The following is a 14,733-nucleotide window of genomic DNA, read 5'->3' on the forward strand; positions in this document are numbered from 1 at the left end:
CTTATTGCCCCAACCCCAGGCCCCACTTTAATTGTTAACAAAGGTTGTATAGTGATGATAGAAAGTAGCAATAGCTTTGGGTTGGTTGTTTTTTATGCGAAACTGAAAAAATAAAATTTTAAACAGCTACGTTTAGATATTATGTTGTACAATTTGCCTGATGTTTAATTTTGAAAATAGCTCTGGTTTTTTGATACTCCTTTGTCATTCAGCATAACAAAGTCCTTTAAAGTAACTCCTAACCCGTAACCATGTCCTTTTGAGGTTCTATGCTGCCCATTGGGGATAATAGTATAGAACACAACAGATGGGGATTCTGCCCTCATAGAGTTTACTGTCTAATTTCATTGGTCCTCTTGTTTCAAGAGAGGTTGAATGGAGGGCGGGGGTGGGGGGCAGATTAGGTACAGATGTTGGGTAAATCGTCTTTCATTACTTGGAAACTTTACTGTTTGGTCCTTTCCCCTGTCAATCACTTCTCCCAGCAATGTCTGGAGGAGTCTACTGGATTGTGAATTGATGAATTAGCAGAACAAATTTGTGTAAATGTTTATATGCCAAGTTTATTATTATTATTTTTTACTACCTTTCTTTCAAAAGTGGCAGCACACCACCAAGTTGTGATTAAAAAAAAAAAATAATCCAAACCTACCTCTTAAATGTTTTTGCTCTATTCAGTTCCTTAACAGTCCCTTTTTGTTTCCCTCTCTCCATCTCTCTCTCTTTTAACCACTTCTGATACTAGCTCTTAGCTTCATTTTCTTAGAAATATAGAAATAAGGTCTCCAAGATAGAGCATGGATTTGCTATAAAAGATCAGACCGGTTCTGTCTTACTGCTCTGCTGTCCTGTATTTGGCAGTATTTCAGACTTTGATGCTTTATCAGAAAACTACATCTTGAAAATTCATGCAGGTTTGCCCAAATACAACAAACTTGGAATTCTTCCCTGATGCTTTGGAGTTCTCAGTTGTTAGCTTATTCCTTTGACATGTGATGTAGTTAGCCATATCTGCAAAGCCTTCTTGAATGTGTTAACAGCTTCCCAGCCCTTTTTACAGCATAGTGTCCAGAAAGAAAATTTCGAAGGAAGGCCTGACATTTAACATGTTAAGTGTGATGAACTTTGAGCTGTACTGTGCATTGCATCTCAGGAACATTTTTTAAATTTTGTGCCACATTCCAGAGATACTTTGATGTAACATTTCTCTGTTAAGTGAAATCATTAGAAATGTTATTTGGATTCCAGAGAAAACTTAGGTTTTGTTTATACCACAGACTATTTTAGGAATTTTAGTAACAAAGCTACAGGTTATTTAAAGGTAACATATTTTTTGGACCCTTTAGTTGGGAATGTGTAAACATTTGCATGTTAATTTGCTCATGACAGTTTTTTTCCTTTTCCAGTTTTCTTTTTTTTTTTTTTTTTTTTTTTTACGGGACGCGGGCCTCTCACTGCTGTGGCCCCTCCCGTTGCGGAGCAGACCGGGGCACGAACCCGTGTCCCCTGCATCGGCAGGCGGACTCCCAACCACTGCGCCACCAGGGAAGCCAGTTTTCTTTTTATTGTAAAATAACACACAATATTTCCGTCTTAACAGATTAGTGGTATTAAGTACATTCATATTGTGCAGCCATCACCATGGCCATCTCCAGACCCTTTCATCCTGCACAACCGAAACCCTATACCCATAAAACAGTAACTCCCTAATCTTTAAATGCCCCAGCCATTAAGGACCATCATTCTACTTTCTGTGAATTTGAGTACTTTAGATTGTGGGGCATAATGTCGTCAAGGTTCATTCATGTTGTAAGCATGTATGAGAATCTAATGCCTTTTTAAGGCATTAGATTCTGATACATGCATTTTGCTTATTATTCATCTGTCAAATGTACACGTGGGTTGCGTCCACCTTTTAGTTATTGTGAACAATGCTGCTCTGAACATACGTGTACAGATACCTCTTTGTGACTTAGCTTTCAGTTCTTTTGGGTATATACCTAAAAGTGGAATTGCTGGATTGTATGGTGATTCCATTTTTAATTTTTTGAGGAACTTCCGTAGTGTTTTTGGCAGCTGCTGCACCATTTAACATTCCCACCGGCAGTTGGCAGGACTTCCAGTTTCTCCACGTCTTCCCCAACACTTGTTATTTTCTGTTTTTTGGGGGGTTTTTTTTTGTTTTTTTATTGTAACCATCCTGTGAGGTAGTTTTGTGTTTCAGTGCTTAGTGATGTTGAGCATTTTTTCTTATTCATGACATTTTATCATCAGATCATTTTTAGTTCTATCGGGGCTGGGGGTTTGTCTCTTTTGTTAACCATGGTATCTTTAGGGAGAGTGCGTAGTAGGCACTCAAATATTAATTGAATGTATTATGCAGTTGAATGCTTAGTTTTGTGTATTTAGTAGTTTATCTTTTTTGGCTATAATAAAGAATCCCAAAATATCATGGAGTTGGAAGTGTATTTCTTCCTCATGAAAAAGAGATAGTAAGCAGTTTAAGGCCACAGTACTGTGCAGTTGTCAGGGATTCAAGTTCTTCTAACACTTAGCTGCACTTTTCCTAGGGTCGACTCTTGTCCTCTGTCCAGGTGGTTGTTGGAGGTGTAGCCATGACACCCACATTCCAGGTAGCAGAATGGAGGAGGGGCGGAGGAAGAGTACATCTCTTTAGCATGCTTCCTGGAAGTTGGAGTGCAGTACTTTGGCTGAGCACTCTGCGACCATATCTAGTTGCAGAAAGGCCTACGCAATACAAATGCAGCCTCTTAGTCATATGGCACTGTGCTCAGGTAAATATCAGATCTGTTATTACAGAGGAGTAAGTGGAAAGTGGATATTGGTAGGCAGGTGGCAGTCTCTGCCATAGAGTGTGTGGAATTTGAAGGGACTCTGGGCTCTTCTACCACTTTCTAAGTTAGACAAATGACCTCTCTGCTAGTGCAGCCTCACCTGCCCAGTGAGGACAATAATGTGTCACAGGGATGACTGTGAGGATTAAGTGAGAAGATACAAGTAAACTGCCTAACACAGTAATTGGTACATATAATTACTCAAAAGGGATTTTATACAAATTCCCTTCGATATCTTTAGATATAGTAGAAAAAGAGTACAAGGGACCATATTGAGTATGTATAGGAAAATGGTTATCCTCTCATTTTTCATGCAAAATCTTGTATATCGTTTTTTTAAGAAAAGGTATTATGATAGAGCTGTAAGGAGAGTATGAGTGAATGTGTCATGTAAAGTTTGGAAAATCAGATATTTGCTCTGTTTTTGAGGTATACTCTTTCAAGAATAAGTAGGGGACTGTCATCCATTTCTGTCACTGTAAAGTCAACTTTGATTAATACCTAACCTGCTCCTGCTTTCACAGCCTTACAGTCTAACTTCAAGTTAATGTGCTAAGGAAAATGGCACCCAGACAGTGATATTTTTAAAGTGGCGTCTTAGCTAAAGGATGAGCCTGTGGAGGAACTACCGAAGTTTCAAAGGGACGTTGTTTTAGTGGATGATGGGGTAACAGGTTTAACACTATTAATCGGTTGTCTCTGAGACTTCTGAGATTTTCATTTTATCATTCATGTTCTGTACCCCTTTAATAAGTACACCCCCCCCACACACACACACAATGGGGTGTTCCTACCTTTCTCTCATCTTCTTAATGCTTTTGTCCCTCTGCCTCTTACTCCCATTCATTCTCATTTCCTACAGTAATTCAGATCCACCTCCGAAAGAGACACTGGATAAGACAAGGAGAGGAAAGAGGGTAAAATTTCATATGTATCCCAGATTGTGTTTTGTTGTGTTTTGGATTTTTTGGGGAGGCGGGGAAGCATTAGAACTTATTGAGATTGAGAGAAAAGCCTTGATAAACAGATCCTTGGTTTAAAACCTTAAGCATAACAAAGTAGGTGTTAAAAGGTACAATTAAAGTCAACATAGGCATGTGGTATGATTTGGAGGGAGACTGTTGGGATTTAGAAAATCTCTGGAAATATAAGCTATGCTACTTAGTATTACTTAGTTAAAAAAAATTTTTTTTAGGTGCATTTCTTAACTCTCTTAACCTTCATTTCTTAATCTGTAAAATGGTTACTGTTAATACCGAGGTTTAATTTGAAATAGTGTTCATTCAACTTTTAGTTTTAAAATAGCCCAGCATTTGGAGTTTGATAAGCATGTCATTCAACATCTTTAAACATTATGCTTCTGCTGTGGCATCTATTTATTATATGTGTGTGTGTATATTTTTATATATATATATATATTTATCATCTGTATATATATTATCACACACACACACAGAGTTGACCCTTGAACAGTGTGGGTTGGAACTGTGCAAGTCCACTGATTTGTGGAATCTTTTTCAATAAATATGTACTGCAGTACTTTACTTGCTTAACTGAGGCAATAGTGGGTGGCATTTAGTTAAGGATGCCCGTTTAGGCATATTGAAACAAGATCTGAAATTCAGTTGAACTCCTGGTTGGAAAAATATATTTAGTAGGTCAATGATAGTAGTTGAAACTGGACTGAGAATGACTTTTCTAGAGAAAGGAAAGAAGGGTTTAAGAATGAAGCCCTGGGGATTATGTACAGGGGGAAAGCCGTCAGGAGAAAACAGTTACAGGAAATAATAGTGAAAGAGTGCCCGTTCACACATTTGTTATTTTCTGTGCAAACCTAATCCTCATCCAGGAGAGAACGACGTCATTGAAAGTACAGCTGTAGTTATTGCCAAATTGAGTAAATTCTAGTTTTTATATTTAAGTATGTATATATTCTCTCCTCCAACATATTTTCTTTTTCAGTCTTTTGATTCTAAGTTCATTTGGTGTATCTTATCTGGAATAAAGAATTTTTCTAGCAGTAAGAGATGCCCTTAATATCGTCAGATGGTAGATTGTGATTTTGCTTTTTCTTTACCAGAATAATTACCACTGGGAAGGGGGCCTTACAAGAAATCACCTTGTTTATGATTCTCATTTAATTAGCCTTGCCTGGAGTATTTGAAGATGACAGTCATAAAAATTGGTGTGCTTATCCAGAAGTTTTCACGGGAAAACTATCTCTAATATAAAATAAAATTTTATAGATTTCTCTTTATTTCAAAAAGGCTAGTTTAGCATTTATTTATTATCTGATGTTTATATATTATTTGGTACTTCTGGAGAAATAAAAAAATAGAGAATTAGTAGATTTGATTTTTTTTTTTATATTTTAAGAGGAAAAATCAACTCCTATGTATATGTGGACGTTTGCAAATGCCCTATTGATCTTACACTGTTGGAGAATAAACTCTTTCCCTACAGATATGTTATTGGGTAACCAAACCTACTACTTTAAATGTCAGGGGAGAAAAGGGGAACCATTTTACTTTACAGGGGACTCTTTCCTGTCATTGATTGATTGCTATGTGGCTTGCGGGATCTTAGTTCCCCGACCAGGGGTCAAACGCATGCCTCCTGCAGTGGAAGCACAGAGTCCCAACCACTGGACCACCAGGGAAGTCCCTCCTGTCTTTTATATATTTATTTATTTATTTTGCGGTATGCGGGCCTCTCCCTGTTGTGGCCTCTCCCGTTGCGGAGCACAGGCTCCGGACGCGCAGACTGAGCGGCCATGGCTCATGGGTCCAGCTGCTCCGTGGCATGTGGGATCTTCCCGGACCGGGACACGAACCCGTGTCCCCTGCATCGGCAGGAGGACTCTCAACCACTGCGCCGCCAGGGAAGCCCCCTCCTGTCTTTTAAAACAGTGGATATGATATGAACGTCAGTACTGACCTTTTATTGGCATACTTTGTGCTCCTAGGCTGTGTAGGTTTACTGTTAACGCTTTTGACTTTTTATCAGCTTTTTTGTTTTGTCTTTTTCCTTGATATTAACAGATGGGGAAAAAAAAGAGAAAAGTAGATGTTTTAAAATCATAGTCAGGGAGGAGATACCAACCTATTGGTCTCTGCCTGGCCTATAGGAATGCATTGTTGGCCTTTCAGGCCAGGCAGGCTGTTGGAGATGCAGAGCCTCTGCTTTGTGGCTGGCGTCTTTACCTGTTTCCTGGGTATTGTTAAATGTGAATCCCAACGGAACAGTCTGAAAAAGGCGAACAGTCACTACAGCAGTACCCTGGGCACCAAGGATGGTCAGCCGCTCATCCTCCCATGGAAACTGGGGGGGACCACCGGGCAGAGAAGAGGTTGTGCCCTTTCACTCCCTGGCAATAAACTGGTCTCTGGAGATGACTAAAATTATAGTAGATAAAAAAATCTAGACAGGTGTTACTTGAAGATACCAACACCAGTCAGCTGAGGGATGTTAAGCACACTTTGTCTTTTAGAAACTGGTGATGTCATTTACTTGTACAGGAAGACTGAGTTGGAATACAGTGTCGCATACCTCTACAAATTTTTACAGGAAAACCAGGGCATAATGCAAAAATCTTTTGAAAGTGATAAAGAAAATGTATTCTACGTGATCAAACTGAAGGTACCTCAGTTCAGGACAAGGTGACAGCTCCCATGGTACCACTTCTTCTGTAAGGCGAGAGCATTCCTCCAGTTCCAGATTAGGGGCTGTGGGCATCCCCCCTGAAAGAATGTGGTCCAGTTGCGGCCAATGATGCTCTCTACCTTTGCTTCATGTCTTCCAGACAGAGAGGGGAATCATTTTCTTTCTTAGAACCCTAGGTTCATGAGGATTTCGAGCGCTTTCATTAAAAAGAAAATGAAAGGTGATGGGGAGCCTGATATGAGTCTGTTGTTAGTTGTTGGTTGCACACCAGTGTAGAAACACCCAAACTTTACATGAGGATATCAGGGCTGTGGCCATGAAGCCAGACAAGATGGATATGCCCATTGGCATCATCTCTTAGGAGTTGCTGCATGACTGTGAGATTGCAGTCCTGGAGTGTTTTTATTGTCTGGTTATAGAATCACTGAAAACACCATGTTGTGTTACGGTTTGGGCCTGGGCATTTTCCTGAAAGCTGACATGCCATAACTGCTTCCCAGTTGCCAGTGGCTATAACATCCCATCCTGATTTCTACTGGGTCCACAACTGCCCTAGTAATGCAGTGCAATTTCATGCAGTGAAGTCAATCATAGAACAGACAGTGGTCAAGAACTAAGTGTCAGGGGAGGCACAGACGTGGCTTCGGAGTATTGGAGGTCAATGACAGGTTGCTTCAAAACCTACCCAATTGTAAACATTTTAAGGGCATTTTTATAGTTCCCCTCTCAAGGGAAACTGGACATCTCTACATTAGATGCTCTGGTGTGACTTGTGGAGCTTTTCCTTCTGAGTGAGACCCTTTCCATTCGCCTGGAAGGCCACATCCCATGTTCCTCATGTGTGAATTGAGCTCCAGTCCCCTGATGCCTTTGAGACTGTGGGTCCCCAGGCAGGTGGGTGAGTGTGGTAGGCAGGACAGGTCAAGGTCTTGAGGGAGGGGGTGGTGTGTGTGTGCGTGTGTGTGTGTGTGGTAGTGTCTCTGTCCCATGATGTTCTGCTCTTACTGTGTGCATCTGTGGAGTAGGCCCTTCTGGCTGAGACTGTGGAAAGCACGTGAACGGTGCATAAGGGACCAGTTCCGGCTGCTGTGATGCTGGAAGCCGTCCATCTGTATGGCCGTTGCTTCCTCTATTCCTTGCCCTTGTCCTGTCCTTCTGTGTTAGGTTTGCCATGTCATCTGGGATAATATTAGAAATCACTTATTATGCTTGTTAGTAAAACTTGTAACTTTTTTCTTCTTCTCATGAAAATGACTTTCAGTTGTCTTGCTCATGATATAGACCCTGAGAAGCAGAACTCTTGGTGACATTCTAGTAAACAAGCTATGTTTGTTTAAGAAAAATTCTGTTTAAAAATAGAATAAAAACAGTGAGTAAGAGCATGCTGTCTCCTGACTGAAAAACAAATTTTAGTGAATGAACTTTGGCATTTATTTAAATAACTTTGGCAGTTATTCAAATTTTTCCCCCCACATTCTCAAATTACTTATTTTGACTAAAGTTGCTATGTGAATGACATCATTGTTGATGCTCATCTAGTAATATGTGCTACCATCTGATTTTTAAGCATACCTATAAATGTTTATAAGAAACTATACATATATGAAATAAAGGAAGATAATTGAACAATAGCTATAGATACATGAATATACATAATTTGTTCGAGTTTGTAGTGACGGAGAAGACAGGGTATAGTTCCTGTTTTTCATAGCTAGTATATAATCATGGTGTGATTTGTGTGAAAGCAAAAAATTGAGTAGTTTCTCGATTTACTTTGTATGTATATCTTCTCTTCCAGCTAGAAGGAGCCTGTATTCAGGAGGAAGTAATCCCAGAAAAGGAAGAACAGGCAGAGCAAGATGTGTAGCTCTGTGGCCGCCAAGTTGTGGTTTTTGACAGATCGTCGAATCAGGGAAGACTATCCCCAAAAAGAGATCTTACGAGCATTAAAGGCCAAATGTTGTGAGGAGGAACTGGACTTTAGGGCTGTGGTGATGGATGAGGTGGTGCTAACAGTCGAGCAAGGAAACCTGGGTAAGTCTACAGTTAAGTAACTTCTTTGCATTTTTACTTAGAATTTGGTGACTCTGCGTATTTTAGGAATAATTAGGGCAAAGGATTTGTTAATAGCCTTATTATTACTAGGTATCATCTAGTCTAAAAATCTAGTATATTTTATGGAAGAAATGGCAACACCGGTATTTGTTAAATCCCTTATTGTATTATTTAGGAAATAGTTGGGAGGGAAATTAAAGATAACCTACTAGTTTTCTTCCATCATTGTTTTCTATTTTTAAAATGCCTTGTTTATAAGGTGCCTCTATGGGGGAATTTGTACCCCATCAGGGTCCTTTTAGTAAATTGATCAAAATCCATGTGTAATTCTCATTTTCTTTTTTCTTTATAAGATGCTTTATATGTGTGGTGTTAAATACAGCTTTTCTTTCTGGATAAAAGTGTCCAAATGATTTGACTTAATTGGTGATAAGTATTTTTAATATTTTCAGTAGTTCATATTGTTTTCAGATTACTAGGGGAAGATATTTTGGAAATGTGTAGAAATTCTTTAGGACTGACTTGCAGGAATCTTTAAGCTCTGTAAAAGGATTTGTTACAGTTAAATTGGTCCTTTCTATTAGGGAGAGGTGGTTATTGTGAGAATTAATAATGCAGAGTACAGATCTGCTTTTAAGGTAATTTCACTCATGGGCTTATTTCAGCTTTTCTGTCTCTGTCTCTTTTGGCCTAATGCATCCTTAAGAGCCATTTATGCCACAAAATTCTGTTGCTTTTTTCCCCCCAAGCCACAGCTATTCTGACTTCTACTTCTTACTGTCCTGGGTCAGGATCTTAGGGCCCCAAATTTTAATGCTGCAGCAGCCCTCTAAGTCTTTTTCAAAAGTCTTTCCTTTCTAGCCCTTTCTCATTCATTAAACACTACTTTTATCATCTTAACATGATAAAACCTTCAGAAACTCTCTACTTCCCTGTAACATTAAATCTAATCTTATTTTAAAGACTTTTCATTGATGCATGTCCCATAAATCCAGGAGTTTCTAGGTTGTTTTTTTACATTTCGCATATTTTGAATTATTTAAATCTCATACCATCTTGTAAGGAAGGTAATATTATCATTTTACAGGTGAGGAAACAGACTCTTGAAGAATTAAGTGGATAAATTAGAATAAAATTCCTCTTCTCACGTATTGTTAACTCTGCTGTAAATGCTGCAGATAGACCATTTGTCCAACCTTGTCTCTTATTAGTCTGTATTGTTTGCCTTGGGTCAGTATGTTCACTATGAAAGCTCAATGTCATTTGTGCTCATTGCTGTTTCTTTGTCTTTGCTCATATATTTCAGTACACCTTAATATTTCTGGACCACAGTTAACTGTGGTAACTGTGGATAAGGGGACTGCTGCATTCTCCTATAATATTTTTTATTTCTGTAGAATCGGTAGTAATGTTCCCCCTTTGATTTCTGAGTTTAGTAACTTGAGTCTTCCCTCGTTTTCTTAGTCCATCTAGATAAAGTTTTGCCGATTTTATTGATGTCTCCTGTATTAGTGCCTTCTTTTGTGTTTGGTTGACATTTTTGTAGAAATCTTTACATTCCTTTTATTTCCTTTTGTGTATATTTCATTTGCTTTTTGCGTTTACCATGGGGATTACATTTAACATCCTTAGGTTATACTACTCTAATTTGAATTTATACCAGCCAAACTTCAGTAACATGCAAACACTCTGCTCCTTTACCACTCTGTCTCCACCCCTTTCATTTGTTGATGTCACAAAATTACACCTTTATTCATTTTGTGGCCAAAAATATAAAATGATAATCCTTTTAAATGCACCAGTCTCTTAAGTTATATAGAAAACAAGAGTTGGAGTTACAAACGAAAGTTATAGCAATACTAGCTTTTATACTAATGATTGTTTATTTTTTCTTGAATTATATTGATCTCTAAATTCTGAAGTACAGTTACAAACTATTGTTACAGTAATGTTAGCTTTTCTAATTGCCCATTTATTTACCTTTATTGAGATATTTATTTTTCCATACGAATTTGAGTTACTGGTAGATGTCCTTTCATTTCACCTTACAGGTTCACGAACTCCCTCAACTTTTGCTTTTCTGTGAATGTCTTAAATTCTCCCTCTTTTTTTTTTTTAACCTCTTTATTGGAGTATAATTGCTTTACAATGGTGTGTTGGTTTCTGCTTTATAACAAAGTGGATCAGTTATACACATACGTATGTTCCCATATCTCTTCCCTCTTGCGTCTCCCTCCCTCCCACCCTCCTATCCCACCCCTCTAGGTGGTCACAAAGCACCGAGTTGATCTCCCTGTGCTATGCTCTCCCTGTGCTATGCGGCTGCTTCCCACTAGCTATCTATTTTACGTTTGGTAGTGTATATATGTCCATGCCACTCTCTCACTTTGTCACAGCTTACCCTTCCCCCTCCCCATATCCTCAAGTCCATTCTCTAGTAGGTCTGTGTCTTTATTCCCGTCTTGCCCCTAGGTCCTTCATGACCTTTGTTTTTTCTTAGATTCCATATATATGTGTTAGCATACGTTATTTGTTTTTCTCTTTCTGACGTACTTCACTCTGTATGACAGACTCTAGGTCCCTCCACCTCACTACAAATAACTCAATTTCGTTTCTTTTTATGGCTGAGTAATATTCCATTGTATATATGTGCCACATCTTCTTTATCCATTCATCTGTTGATGGACACTTAGGTTGCTTCCATGTCCTGGCTATTGTAAATAGAGCTGCAATGAACATTTTGGTACATGTCTCTTTTTTTTTTTTTTTTTTTTTGGGTACGCAGGCCTCTCACTGTTGTGGCCTCTCCCGTTACAGAACACAGGCTCCGGGCACGCAAGCCTAGTGGCCATGGCTCACGGGCCTAGCTGCTCCGCGGCATGTGGGACTTTCCCAGACTGGGGCATGAACCCGTGTCCCCTGCATCGGCAGGCGGACTCTCAACCACTGCACCACCAGGGAAGCCCCATGTCTCTTTTTGAATTATGGTTTTCTCAGGGTATATGGCCAGTAGTGGGATTGCTGGGTCGTATGGTAGTTCTATTTTTAGTTTTTTAAGGAACCTCCATACTGTTCTCCATAGTGGCTGTACCAATTCACATTCCCACTAGCAGTGCAAGAGGGATCCCTTTTCTCCACACCCTCTCCAGCATTTATTGTTTGTAGGTTTTTTGATGATGGCCATTCTGACCGGTGTGAGATGATATCTCATTGTAGTTTTAATTTGCATTTCTGTAATGATGAATGATGTTGAACATTCTTTCATGTGTTTGTTGGCAATCTGTATGTCTTCTTTGGAGAAATGTCTATTTAGGTCTTCTGCTCACTTTTGGATTGGGTTGTTTGTTTTTCTGATATTGAGCTGCATGAGCTGCTTGTAAATTTTGGAGATTAATCCTTTGTCAGTTGCTTCATTTGCAAATATTTTCTCCCATTCTGAGGGTTGTCTTTTCGTCTTGTTTATGGTTTCCTTTGCTGTGCAAAAGCTTTGAAGTTTCATTAGGTCCCATTTGTTTATTTTTGTTTTTATTTCCATTTCTCTAGGAGGTGGGTCAAACAGGATCTTGCTGTGATGTATGTCATAGAGTGTTCTGCCTATGTTTTCCTCTAAGTGTTTGATAGTGTCTGGCCTTACATTTAGGTCTTTAATCTATTTTGAGTTTATTTTTGTGTATGGTGTTAGGGAGTGTTCTAATTTCATACTTTTACATGTAGCTGTCCAGTTTTCCCAGCACCACTTATTGAAGAGGCTGTCTTTTCTCCACTATATATTCTTGCCTCCTTTATCAAAGATAAGGCGACCATATGTGCGTGGGTTTATCTCTGGGCTTTCTATCCTGTTCCATTGATCTATATTTCTGGTTTTGTGCCAGTACCATACTGTCTTGATTACTGTAGCTTTGTAGTATAGTCTGAAGTCAGGAAGCCTGATTCCTCCAGGTCCATTTTTCTTTCTCAAGGTTGCTTTGGCTATTTGGGGTCTTTTGTGTTTCCATACAAATTGTGAAATATTTTGTTCTAGTTCTGTGAAAAATGCCAGTGGTAGTTTCTACCTCTTTTTTGAATTAGAGTTTTGCTGGATGTAGGAGTTTCGGTTGGCAGTTTTTCTTTTAGCACTGTGAACGTATTAGACCCCTGTCTTCTGGCCTCCAAAGTTTCTGATGAGAAATCTGCTGATAATTTTATTGAGGATCCATAGAATGTGATGATTTGCTTCTGTCTTGCTTTTCTCAAAATTCTCTCTTTGTCCTGGGTTTTGAAAGTTTAAGTATAGTGTATCAACATGTGTCTGTTTGAGTTCATAAGGTGGAGACTGTTGAGCTTCTTACATGTTTATATTCATGTCTTTCATCAAATTTGGGAGGTGTTCAGTCACTATTTCATCAAATATTATCTCTGCACAACTCCTCCCCCCCGCCGCCCACCTCCCCGCCCCAACCTTCCTGGGACTCCCACAATGTGTAAGTTCACTGATTCTTCTGTCTGCTCATATCTGCTTTGAATCTCTCTAAGTGAATTCTCATTTCTGTTATTGTACCTTTCAGCTCCAGAATTACTTATTGGTTTCTTTTTTATGTTTTCTGTCTACTGGTATTAACATTTTGTTCACACATTGTTTCTTTGACTTTCTTCACATCTTTCTTTAGTTCTTTGAGCATGTTTAAGGTAGTTTCTTTTAATGTCTTTGTCTAATCTCTCTGCCATTAATTAGGACTTCAGGAATGGTATCTGTTGATTTATTTCATTCCTTTTAGTGGCCATACTTTCTTGGTTTTTCTCTATGCCTTGTGAGTTTTTGTTGAATTCTGTACATTTGAATCTAATCTGGAAACTCTGGAAATCAGTCTCCCCCTTCCCCAGGGTTTGCTGGTTTTTGTTTACTGTTCTTGTTGTTTTGATTGTCATAGGCTGTCTCTGTACCTCAGATCAGCCTAAGGTGCAATCTTAATGTCTTCTAAGGTCTTTTCTGAACCTTTGCCTAGGCACTTGCAGTCACTTTTAAATTTTCCCCATATTTGCAGTTGAATGTCCTAGTGTTTAGTGTATGGCTTCTGAGGGGAAAAATTACAAGGGACAAAGGGGCAAAGAGGATATTTGAAGAAATAAATAAGTCCCCTGGAAGTGACTTCAGCTGGAAGGGGAGGGGCTTGTAAAAGTGGGAGGAGTGGTACAACAAAAATGGCTACTGGCCTCTTTGTCTGCACCTCTGATCAGAAGCTGCATCCAGCCATCAGAGCAGAGATGCCGGATATTTGGAGGGCAGCGTCCTAATAGACCACCCTGGTTCCTGCAAGGCATGTCAGCTGCTCCAGAACCAAGTGCAGTATTGCTAAAGAATGGGGGATGGGTAGTTGCTACTTTTCTAGAGCTGAAATCGATGAAAATTAACTGCACTTACCATGCCAGTATTTTCCTTCATTATCCTTCAACAGATTGACAATGCATTTGTTGTTTAGGTGGCGAGACAGAGTCCTGATGCTCCCTACTCCTCCATCTTCCCGGAATCCTCTCTGTACTCTTTTTTTTTTTTTTTTTTTTTTTTTGCGGTACGCGGGCCTCTCACTGTTGTGGCCTCTCCCGTCATGGAGCGCAGGCTCAGCGGCCATGGCTCACAGGCCCAGCCGTTCCGTGGCATGTGGAATCTTCTCAGACCGGGGCACGAACCCGTGTCCCCTGCATCGGCAGGTGGACTCTCAACCACTGCACCACCAGGGAAGCCCCTGTACTCATTTTTAATTGGTGTGTGTCTCTTTTTGTTTTGTAGTCTTGTATTATATTCTGGGGAAAAGTCTCTTACCGGATACATGTACTGTGAATATCTTCTCTCACTCTGTGGCTTGCCTTTTTTACTCTGTTAATGGCATCTTCTGGTCAGTGAAAGTTTTTAAATTTAATTAAGTATGGTTTATTTTTTCTTATTTTTTGATTAGTGCTTCTTGTGTCCCAGTTAAGAAAATGTATGTGCCCAAGAGTCCTTATTTTGAGATACATGCTGAAAACCTACTTCATAAAATACAACATTGTTAAGTGAAATTATTGTTAGGAAAAAGGGCGTATACTATTTTCTAAGGGGAGGATGGGTATGTGACTGTAACTTTTGCTGGTTTAAAAAATAGTTAATAGAAGGATAAATCATAATTTTCCAAGTGTGGTTACCTTT

General features: G+C 39.3%; 1 protein-coding gene across 4 annotated transcripts in view; it reads left to right on the forward strand.

Annotated features, from left to right (window-relative positions):
• Nucleotides 1–14,733, forward strand: part of RIMKLB (ribosomal modification protein rimK like family member B) — a 43,960-nt gene that overhangs the window by 2,965 nt on the left and 26,262 nt on the right. For all 4 annotated transcript variants that reach the window (XM_069541175.1, XM_069541176.1, XM_060024280.1 and 1 more), the window contains one exon: nt 8,317–8,552. In XM_069541175.1, coding sequence (XP_069397276.1) covers nt 8,378–8,552 — 175 coding nt within the window. In that variant the 5' untranslated portion in view covers nt 8,317–8,377. The remainder of the gene's footprint in view (nt 1–8,316; nt 8,553–14,733) is intronic.

This window comes from Delphinus delphis, chromosome 11 (genome assembly GCF_949987515.2).
Source record: "Delphinus delphis chromosome 11, mDelDel1.2, whole genome shotgun sequence".
In the NCBI taxonomy this organism is placed as follows: Eukaryota; Metazoa; Chordata; class Mammalia; order Artiodactyla; family Delphinidae; genus Delphinus; species Delphinus delphis.